We start from the raw sequence: 11,938 nt of genomic DNA on the forward strand, positions 1-11,938 counted from the left end.
GAGGAAAAAATCTCTTTACAGGCCAACATTCCATAACTCAGAGATGAGAATTTCTACTGTCATAACAGAAGAATGACTAGTCTTAACATAGGAGGATGCCTTCCTGTGTCTTTCTACATTTGTGAATACAACCCCCTGTTTGAAAAATGTCCCAACAGTCGGTAGCTCAGGGAGGCCAGGGACTCAGGGTGAGCTACAACTGGAGTGTGCACTGGAAGCCCATCCTCACAGCATAGACAGAGGTGCAGCATCTCAGAGAGGTTCAGTATTTCCCAGGTTGCTTAGGAAACACATCTTGAAGAAGGGATGAGAACTGGAAAGAGACCTAGAGATATCACGATCTCTGACTCCATCATTTCAGTCACCCCCTCACCCCAGAACAAAATTAGAGCAAGAAGTAGTTCCCAAACCCTCGGATTTCAGGGCTTCATGTCAGAAACAAGGACGAAGAGAGACATAGGATGCTGCCATGCAACCACTCACCCTTGTTCAGCTTAGTGTTAGCAGTACAGAATCCTACAGTCTACTCTCCCTGAAAGGAAAAAGGCTTGCATGGTGTAGGAAGAGGAGTGCCCTAAGCCTGTATACTTCTTTTTCCTGTGATGTCCAGAAAATTAATGCCTGCATTATCCTGGAATCAATTCTGAGCCAAAGACCATGGTTTCACATCAAGGCTTTGCCCAGATAGTTCCCTCCATTTGTAGAAAAGACACATCATCTGTCCATGACACTGAGATCATAGCATGATATTTAAAGGGGGGCTTCTTTTACATGTATATACATATCAAGGTCTGGCTGGAACCCAAAGACGCGTCCCTCAGGTGCTCTCCTAGGAGAAGTATCTGCAAAAGAAACAAAAAAATGTAGTTTTCACAAACAGTGCTCATTTAGACTTCTGTCCAGAATTTCTATACCCGCTATCCAAGAAGAGAAGCGGAAGACCCTCTTCCAGAGCCATAGATGGGATGCAAAGTTGACTCTAGTTGGAAATCCCTATGCTGATTCTCAGCAATAATGGCAAATTTCAGTAACACAATATGTGGGTTGGTTAGGGTCCTAACACACTTAACCTACAAAGCCCCTCACCACATTACCTTTCTCAGTAAAATTGTTCAGACACTTCAAAGCTACCAAAGATTTTGCCTTATCAAGTAACAATGAAATCTGCCTTAAAATGGTTTAAAATCTGTGAGAGAAGTAAATGCTGTATTACCATTAACTCCATGGAAGCAGTAATGTGCCGTGTAGAGACAGCAGGGAAGAATCACACATAGCCATGGTGACATTTTTCTAAAGATACCTCATTTTTGGAGGCCAAGAATCCAAGTACATATCCTTTATTATTTTGGCTAAGGTAGAAGTTCACTATATGAATGATTCATGCTTTTATTCAATAATTATTCCATAATCCCGTCATTTCTGCATTTGAAGAAGTATTGAAAAATTATACCCAGTTGCTGTAAAAAGTTTCCTTTAAAACATGGTGTTAACTGAATGATGGTGCATTTTTTTCTAGAATTTATTTTCATAAATAATGCTATGTATTTGTTCATAAAATGACATGGAATGTAGTGAGGTTTTTTTATGTTATGTTTCTTGTTTTTGTATCTTAGTTGTTTTGTTTTGATTGTGGTAAGATCACTTAACATGAGGTCTGCCCTCTTAAATTTTTAAGTGTGTGATACAGCATTGTTAATTATAGGTACAGTATTGTACAACAGGTCTCTGGAATTTATTCATCATGCCAAACTGAAACTTCATACCTATTGAAAAATTGGAGTGGTCATAACACCTTCAAATTCAAGTCGGATAGTGAATCCTTACACCTGGTGGTCTCTTGCCTAAATTTCAGGACAGTAATCAAGGCACATAGATAGGAGCTAAACCTAGGGTCTAAGAATGCCCTGAAAACCAGATGTGAAGTTTTCACCGGCAAGGAAAAATTAGATTTTAAAATACAAGTGCATCTGAACAGAAGTGTTACATTCTGGCACTGGGTTACAAAGGGAGACATTGGAGGACTATATAACATTTTTTAAAATATATATTGTTGAGACTGAATGTGGAGAGAAAAGGCAGAAGAGAATGAGTATCAAAGGAAGTTTTTTTTTTTTTAATTAAGGGAGTTTTTAAAGGTAAAGTAGGATTGCATATATTCAGCAATAGAAGTCTATAGAGATTGGAGATATTAAAGATATAAAAAAAGATGAGGAAATTTTGAGAGAATAAAATCCCAAAGAAGATGAAAAGCAATTGACAAAATACAACATCCACTCATGCTTTTAAAGTATTTTTACAGAATGATACCTCTATAAGATGAAAAAATATGTAAAACTCAGATCAAAAGCCAGCAACTTAATTTGAAACCCTTGAGACATCTCTAATTAGAACTAGGAGTAGAACCAAGATGCCTACAGTCTCCACTATTACTTAATATTGTATTAAAAGTATTAGAATGCAATTATAAATGGGAAAGGAATTAGAGGCTAAGACTTAAAAGGAAACAGCCAAAATTATCTCTATTTATAGAAATTTAATCAGCATTAATGGGAAAATCTGAGGGGAATTCCTGGAAAAACTTCTACAAAAAACGATTATATTAAAGTATAAAGTTAACATATAATTCAGTAGAATTCACATATATAAACACTAATCAGAATATTATGTGAAAGCTAGAACCCTTGTTATAATAACAAAATAGAATTCCTAAGCATAAATCTAATTAGAGATGTTCAAACATAAATGAGGAAAATTACAAAACATTCCTGCTGCTGCTAAGTCACTTCAGTCGTGTCTGACTCTGTGTGACCCCACAGACGGCGGCCCACCAGGCTCCCCCGTCCCTGGGATTCTCCAGGCAAGAATACTGGAGTGGGTTGCCATTTCCTTCTCCAATGCAAGAAAGTGAAAAGTGAGAGTAAAGTCGCTCAGTCGTGTCTGACTCTTGGCGACCTCATGGACTGCAGCCTACCAGGCTCCTCTGTCCATGGGATTCTCCAGGCAAGAGTACTGGAGTGGGGTGCCCTTGCCTTCTCCGACAAAACATTCCTAAATGTTACTAAAGTCGACCTGAAGAAAATGGGAAGGCATACCTCGCGTCGTGGTGAAAAGTCTGAATATCCAAAAATGCCAACCCTCCCTAAGTTTACTTATAAGTTTAAGATGCAGTAAATAAATATGCCATCAGTTTTTTCTAGAATTAGACAGATTAATTATAAAAGTTATGGCTTAAAATGAATATCCAGGAAAACCCTAAAAAAACTAACAACAATACGTGGAAGGTAGCTTCAAGATGGGAAAATGTTGTGAAGCTTCTATAATTAAAGCAGTGCGGTATTGGCTTATGAATAGACTTACAGACCAATAAAGCAGAATGGAAAATACAGAAATATCTCAAAAGCCTATAAAACTTAGTATGTAGTGAAGGCAACAGCTCAAGTCAGCAGGGAAACGAAGGACTTTTTTTTATAAATGGTGATAGAACAACTGGATAGCCATATGGAAAAAGATAAAGTTAGATCCATTCCTCACACCATACACTGGTACAATTTCTAAAAAGATCAGACATTCAGATTTTTAAAAAGCATGCAAACATTATGAAAAGATTAGTGAATTTCCTTATAACCTAAGAGGAAAGAAAGCATTTATAATGATGATTAAAATATGAGAAATAATAAAAAATTAAAACCTTTAAAAATTTTATATCCTAAGGAAAGTCAAAAGCCAAATCACAAAATAGACAGGAAATATATGCAACTTATATCTCAGACAAAAAACTAATATAGTCAATATACAGTTCTCCTAAAAATTAGGAAAATCAATATCCAGCAGAAAAGTGGGAGAAAGCTGTAAGAAGATCATCCATATAAGAATACCAATAGCCATTAAATACCTGAAAACATCTCCAATGTTTCTATTTATAAGAGAAATCCAAATTATAACAATGCTTAAAAACTATTTTGCACATATCAGGTTGGAAAAGTTGAAAAATTTTGAGCATATACTATGTTACAGAGACTGTAGGAAAGTGAGTCCTCCATTTATTGCTGAGGGGAAAGTAAATGTCAGTTCTCCCCCAAAAGACCCACAGATTGAATACAATCCCAATCAAAATTAAGATCTTCTGTAAGAATGAAAAGGCAAACCATAGACCACTTAGAAATCTTATGTTTAGCAAAAGACTAGAATTCAAAATATATAAAGAACCTTGACATCTCAACGAGAAAAAGTAAATAAGCTACTTTTTTTAAAATGGGGCAAAAAGTTAGATAGACATTTCACCAAAGAAGACAGGTGGATGACACATGACCACATGAAAAGATGCTCATCATCATTTAGTCACTAGGGAAATGCAAACTAAAACCACATTGAGATACCATGACACACCTATTAAAAATCTTTTCAATTAAAAAGTGGGCCATACCAAGTATGGTGAGGAAGTGCAGGAATAGAAAATCTTAAACACTACTCCTGAGAGTGTAAAACCTCACAACCACTTTGGAAAACTGTTTGGCAAGTTTTTGAAAAATTAAACATATACCTGACATACCTCACTGTTCCACTCCTGTGTATTACTCAAGAAAGATGAAAGATTATGTCCATACAAAGACACATACATGGATGTTCACAAGAATTTTGTTTGTAGTAGCCCCAAAACTGGACACAACCCAAATGGCTATCAACAGGGGAAACAAACAAATGGTAGTAGTGTTTCCATATATACTACTAGTAGTAGCAGTGGTAATTAGTAATATAGTCATTCACTCAGTGACTCACTACTCAACAACAAAAAATAATGAATTATTAATAGATGTAACAACATGGAAGAATCTCAAAATACTTAAACCAAGTGGCATAGACCAGACAAAAATGAACACATATGGTATAATTACACTTTTAGAAAATCTTGAGAATGAAAATGAAAGAAAGAAAACAGATCAGTGGTTACCTAGAAAGAATGGGCGGAATGGAAGAGTTCCCAAAGGGACAAGACTGTGGTGATGGTTTCATGAGTGTAGACATATGTCAACATGTATCAGAATTACATTTTAAACATTTGTTTAAATTGTGTGCTAATTTAATTTGTTTAAATTGTGTGCTAATTACAGCTTCTTAAAACCCCTTTTAAAGCATAAAAAATAAATACATGTTTACTAAATTGAAAATACTTATAATACTGCACTTTCATGCCCCAAGTGCTCCACCCCTGCAAAGCATCAATCAAATAGAAGCAGAGATAGTGTAAGCATAGGGTAGAGCCAGAAGATCAAGGGACCCAAAATGGTGACAGAGACAAACCCACCAGGGGTTTGTTACGTCTTCTTTCTCACTCATAACTTTTTGCATTCCTCTTCCTCTGGCCTCAGGAAGAGCAGTAAAGTAACTCTTAAATAAGACACAGCACTAACCATTAGATGCAAAGCTGATAAATCAAACCATGAAAAATAAGAACATCTGCAATCAAAAGATACCATTAAGAATAAGTGAGACATAGTCTGAGAGAAGATAGATAATAGAGAGAGATGGAGGTACAGGCAGACATAAAAATATGTTTATATGTACATATACATGTATATTACCTGTATATACACATATGTTATACATGCATGTACATATATAAGCACACATGCAAATATATGGGCTTGTATGTAGAATTTTTAAAATTCTTTAAAGTAATAAGAAAACAACTAAAAATTCTGATTTTCAAGTGGGAAAAATACTTGAATAATTACTTTGCAGAAGATATCCAAATAGCCAATAAAAATATTAAGAGATGCTCAACCTCATTACCCATCAGGAAAATGAAAACTACAATTAAAAGGCATTCTGCTACAAGACCTGAAAGGATAAATAAAAATGTTGAGTATTAATGAGGATGTAGAGAAACTGAAACTTTTGCACATTATTGATAGCAGTGTAAACAGTTTTACTGGAAAGGAGAAAGAGGAAACTTTCTAATGTGGTTGGAAATGTTTTAGATCTTGAATAAGGTTGTGGTTACATATACATATGCAAAAGTTCAATGAGTTATACACATGATTTGTGCACTTTACTATATGAAAGTTAATTACAAAAATTTTTGTGAAGGTTTCTGTTTTCTTTCATTAACTCCTTTGTACTGCATACCCCAAAATACCAATCCCATTCCTAAATTCTAGGTCTCCTGAATTCAAAGAACTATTCAATCTCATCTGAAGTACAGTCCTCCTCTGTATGTTTATTCTTCTCATTGCAGCAACATTGGGCAGAATCAAAGGGCAAAACTAAGTTTTATCCAAACTTCCCTTATTTCCTAATACAATAACTTTCCAAAAGGGAAAATTTATAAGTAAAAATATTTCCCTAGCACTTCACTTTTCGTTGTTCTCAAAGATATTTTACCACTAATGAGTTTAGTGAGTTTAAACCAAATTTTTTTTCTTTTTTGAATTTTTTATATAAATCTATATTTTCCATTAATAATACTGTGTATTTATAAAATTTTTCCTGAGATCAATATCTCTTTCCCATATGCCAGGCTTCCCAGAAGTCACTAGTGGTAAAGATCTTGTCTGCCAGTGCATGAGACTTAAGACATTTGGGTTCGATCCCAACTGGATCCAATCTTCTGGATCCAGAAGATTCCCTGGAGGAGGAAATGGCAGCCCATTCCAGTATTCTTGCCTGGAGAATCCCATGGACAGAGGAGCCTGGCAGGTTACAGCCTATGAGGTTGCAAAGAGTCAGACATGACTGAAGCGACATAGTGCACGCATGGGTGCGCACGCACACACACACACACACACACACACACACACACACATTTTCCATTCAATAATACTGTGTTTTTGAAAATTTATCCTGAAATCAACATCTCTTCCCCATTTGCCTCATCATTAGAATGTGATGGCAATCAGCAGTGCCTGAAAATGCAATAGCAATTGCCTCTTCTAAAAAGCAGTAAAGTAGCTTGGTGCTGCCCTGATAACTAAATGTGTACCCACAGCCATCTACTTCTCTGTCCCATCCTCCAGACAATAGAAATATTACAAGAAATAAAGAAATAAAATGCAAGCCACCTGTGTAATTGTAAACTTTCTGGTAGATAGATATGTTAAAAAACTAAACAGAGAAATTCATTTTAATTGCATTTTTATTCAACATAGTAGATCAAAAGTGTCAATTCAGCATGTAGTCAATATAAAAGACAGTCAATGAGGTATTTTACATTAGTTTTCATATTAATTATTCAAAGCTCCAGTGTGTATTTTACACTTAAACCATGGCTCAATTTGGATGATCACATTTCAAGTACTGGATACTGTATATGGCTAGTGGCTATTGTATTGGATAGTACAGCTCCCAGTTAACTCAGACTACAACCAAGGTACCCCTTGAAATGAAACTCCAAATTCTGACCCATGAGTGTTGAAATACCTCTACCCTACATCTTTATACCCCATCAAATTATATTTCTCTCACCTGGAAGTTCTCATTCACTAAACTTTGTCCCTAGAGCTCCACCTACCAAGTCAGAGGTGCCCATCTTGCATTTATCTGAAATCTAACATACTTCCCACTCACACACTACAAAATTCATCAGAACTGATCTTGTCGTTTTGCCAAGACCAACTCAACAAAATCTTTCACCTCCTACTCTCTTACAAAATGTGATATATTAAAATTATCCTGTGAGAAGTAGCATGAAATTACTGTGAACATATTCATAAGTTAAATGTGCTAGGTCAACAAACATGCAAAGTAGAATATTCCAAGAAAGACATTAGGCAAGAAAACATGGCATAAAGAAAACAAACTAGGTTGGGATTCAAGCTGAGATTTCAGTCCCAGCTGTGGCACCAGGTAGTTCTATATTCTTGGGTAACATACATTTCTGAGTCTCCAAAGTGTGATGTATTATACACTGGCACTGGATTAAATGATTCCAAAGTCCCACTCAACATTGAATAGTCTATAATATAGCAACTACTTCTGTAAAATAAAGAAGGAAGAGGGGAAATGAGGGTGAGGGAGGATGAATCCACTTGAAAAAAAGTTAAATCTCCTTTATATATTGGACAGAACGGATGCACTGGAACTTTTAAGTCCACACCAAATAACAACAACAATAATAACAAACATTCCAATAGAAAAATATTGGATCCTTTTTCTCAATTTCTAATATTTCTTCAAGACAACGTTATTCTATCCAAGGTTTTCTTTAGGGCAAATTTGACATCCTTATTCCTCAAGCTATAGATTAATGGATTGAACATGGGCACCACAATGGTATAGAACAAGGAGGACACTTTTCCCTGATCAAGAGGTAAAATAGAAGGTGGTTTGAGGTACATAAAAGCTCCTGACCCAAAGAAAAGAGAGACTGCAAGTATGTGGGAACTGCAAGTACTCAAAGCCTTGGACCTTCCCTCAGTGGAGCTAATGTGGAAAATGCTAGAAAGAATAAAACCATAAGAGATAAAAATGGCAACAATGGGCACCCCAATGCCAATGGTCACAACAGTAAAGACTACCAGCAAATTTACATAAGAGCTGTTACAGGAGAGCTCAAGGAGGGGAATGATGTCACACATATAGTGATTGACAAGGTTGTTACCACAGAAAGTCAGAAATACTATATTTCCTGTATGGGCCATAGCCCCAAACACTCCCATCCCATAGACCCCCAACAAAAGAAGTAAACACACCTGAGGAGACATGGTGACCGTGTACACCAGTGGCTTACAGATGGCGACATAACGGTCATATGCCATTGCGGACAGGATGAAGGATTCAGAAAAGACAAAGAAACAGAAGAAAAAGAGCTGAGTCATACACCCTGCATAGGAAATGAAGTTCTTCTCTGAGATGAAACTTGTCAGCATTTTAGGGACGATGGCAGTAGAGAAACTAAAATCTATGAAGGACAAGTTGAAGAGGAAAAAGTACATGGGAATATGAAGGTGAGAATTCAGTCCAATCAAGGTTATCAAGCCCAGGTTGCCCACTACAGTGACCATGTAGAAACACAGAAACAGGAAGAAGAGGGGGATCTGGAGTTCTGGCTGATCTGTTAAGCCTGCGAGGATGAACTCTGTCACAGAGGAGGTGTTCGCTTCGGCCATTCTCCTCTAGGAAGATCTGTGAGGGGAAAAGATTTGTTCAGAGAAAGAGAGGAAAAAAGTCCATCTTGAGAATGGCATTTGAACTGAGAGATTTTTGAATTTCAGGAAGATGGCATTTCTTCATACCTACTCTGTTTTCATGGTCCCCAAATGCCATGAACCACCCTAGTAACTGTCTGTGGGTGATATTTGCTTTCAGAGTAAAGGCTGATACAACCAAAGAGAGCCCATGAACTCATCCTGCCACCTTTTCCTGTACCCCTTCTGTGCACTTCCTCCCCTCCACAGCCCTTGGTCAAGTATGTAAGACCTGGGGCCCTTCTCTAGGGTTGCTCTTGAGACATGGAAGCTATTCAACCCTGCCTAGACCTTCCACCTTGGGTCTCAAACTGCACAGAGCAAGATGATGAAGTCATGTGCCCAGGGTCTTTGGTTGGAATGGTTGTGAAATGATTATGTGATGACAATAATAATGATGGTTTCCCAGGTTGCTCAGTGGTAAAGAATCCACCTATCAATGCAGGAGATACAGAAGACATGGATTCCATCTCTGGGTCAGGAACATCCCCTGGAGCAGGAAATGGCAATCCACTCCAGTATTCTTGCCTGGGAAATTCCATGGACAGAGGAGCCTGGTGGACTGCAGTCCAGGGATTGCAAAGAGTCAGACACGACTGAGCATTCACACACACACTAATAATAATAATGGAGTCGTAATGCAAAGTTATCGATAAACTTTAAGAAAAAGAAAAGGAACACTTACACGGCTCTAACTTTGGGATAGGTATTGTTCTAAATGCTGCATAGCGTTATAGTTATCTCCACGTAACTGATGAGGACACTGGACTTAAGTGACTTGCATAAATCCCAGTTGTAACAGAAGGTGAACTCAGGTGGTCTGGCTCAGAGCATGATCTTGTAACCTCTCTGCCACAGGATAGACCAGGTCAGGCAGACACCCACTCACCCTTCAGTTTGGAGTCATAGTTCTGTGCTCTGCTGGCTCTCATCTATCTCTTTCATGCAACTCAAATGCCCTGGTGAAAAGAAAGTGAAAATTCAGAGTTCAGATGCTTCTGCTTCTGCTTCTCAACTTTAAGGATCAAAACCTCTAGTTTATCTTGCTTCTCTTGCTGAGCAGAAGAACTTGTTCTCTGACTGTGGTTTTGCCCTGAGCCTCCTATCTAGCTTCCAGGGATGAAGTAGCAGCCTTTCCTTATGCCCATAGATAACAGGAAACTGAAGACTTTTATTCTGGATCAGAGATCTCAGTTGACCTCATTACAAGAGACTCCTCGGGATTACGGCTCCAAGAGACCACCTTCCCCAGGGAAGAAGAAATGTTTGTTTACATCTCTGACAATGTTTGACAAGGCTTTTAATGACCTATTCTGTTATTCAGGATACATCTTTTTAAGAACAAAGAAGAGCAAAGCAGTGTGGGAAAAATAATTCTTAAGACTTTGCATTAGGCACTTATACTGTGTTCCAGAAACCTCATAGGAAGGATCCAAAGTAACACACAAATAATTTTATCTCATTAATTCCTCATCAGTTCAGTTCAGTCGCTCAGTCATATCCGACTCTTTAGTGAAAGTGAAGTCGCTCAGTCGTGTTCCACTCTTTGCGGCCCCATGAACTGTAGCCCACCAGGCTCCTCCGTCCATGAGATTTTCCAGGCAAGAATACTGGAGTGGGTTGCCATTTCCTTCTCCAGGGATCTTCCCGACCCAGGGATCGAACCCAGGTCTCCCACATTGTAGGCAGACGCTTTTACCGTCTGAGCCACCAGGGAAGTCCATCTGACTCTTTGCAACCCCATGAATTGCAGCACGCCTGGCTCCCTGTCAATCATCAACTCCCGGAGTTTACTCAAACTCATGCCCATCAAGTCAGTGATGCCATCCAGCCATCTCATCCTATGTCATCCCCTTCTCCTCCTGTCCCCAATCCCTCCCAGCATCAGGGTCTTTTCCAGTGAGTCAACTCTTCGCATGAGGTGGCCAAAGTATTGGAGCTTCAGCTTCAACATCAGTCCTTCCAATGAACACCCAGGACTGATCTTTAGGATGGACTGGTTGGATCTCCTTGCAGTCCAAGGGACTCTCAAGAGTCTTCTCCAACACCACAGTTCAAAAGCGTCAATTTTATAGCGCTCAGCTTTCTTCACAGTCCAACTCTCACATCCATACATGACCACTGGAAAAACCATAGCCTTGACTAGATGGACCTTTGTTGGCAAAGTAATGTCTCTGCTTTTTAATATGCTATCTAGGTTGGTCATAACTTTCCTTCCAAGGAGTAAACATCTTTTAATTTCATGGCTGCAATCACCATCTGCAGTGATTTTGGAGTCCCAAGAAATAAAATCTGACATTGTTTCCACTGTTTCCCCATCTATAACAACCTATTAATAGGCTAGACCTGTTAATCTTCACTTTAAAGGTGAAATGGGCACACAGCTTGTAGGTTTCAGAATCTTAACACAAACTCTGGTCTCTCCAACTCCAAACTTCACAGGAGCCAAGGACATCGTGCTTATTGTATGTTACTGACAGCAACCAATTTGTCTCTAGACATCAGGCTTGGCTACTGTAAATTGTACACATTCTCAAACAGTTTTCAGAAAGGAATTTCATTCAAATAGAGACTAAAGAGGCAAGTTGTACTCTGCATCTCTTACCAGGAGCTTTTATATACTAAGGATGACAGGTTTCATAGTCAAGAAATAAATCTTGATATGGGGAAACTTGAGATTTAGTGTGCCAGTGGCTTAGAGAAGTTTTGGTTCCGGGATAATAGCAGAAGTCCTCTTACAAAAGTTATGAAATGAA

The 11,938-nt window shown here is 38.1% G+C and overlaps 1 protein-coding gene across 1 annotated transcript; it reads right to left on the reverse strand.

Annotated features, from left to right (window-relative positions):
* Positions 1–740: 740 nt before the first annotated feature.
* Positions 741–9,104, reverse strand: LOC122431186 (olfactory receptor 145-like). Its single transcript, XM_043452318.1, has 2 exons — positions 8,688–9,104; positions 741–842 (listed from the first exon to the last, which is right to left on the reverse strand). The coding sequence occupies exons 1-2, from the start codon at positions 9,102–9,104 to the stop codon at positions 768–770; spliced, it is 492 nt and encodes a 163-aa protein (XP_043308253.1). The 3' UTR covers positions 741–767.
* Between the last annotated feature and the right edge of the window lie 2,834 nt (positions 9,105–11,938).

Source organism: Cervus canadensis, chromosome 29, assembly GCF_019320065.1.
Source record: "Cervus canadensis isolate Bull #8, Minnesota chromosome 29, ASM1932006v1, whole genome shotgun sequence".
Classification (NCBI taxonomy): domain Eukaryota; kingdom Metazoa; phylum Chordata; class Mammalia; order Artiodactyla; family Cervidae; genus Cervus; species Cervus canadensis.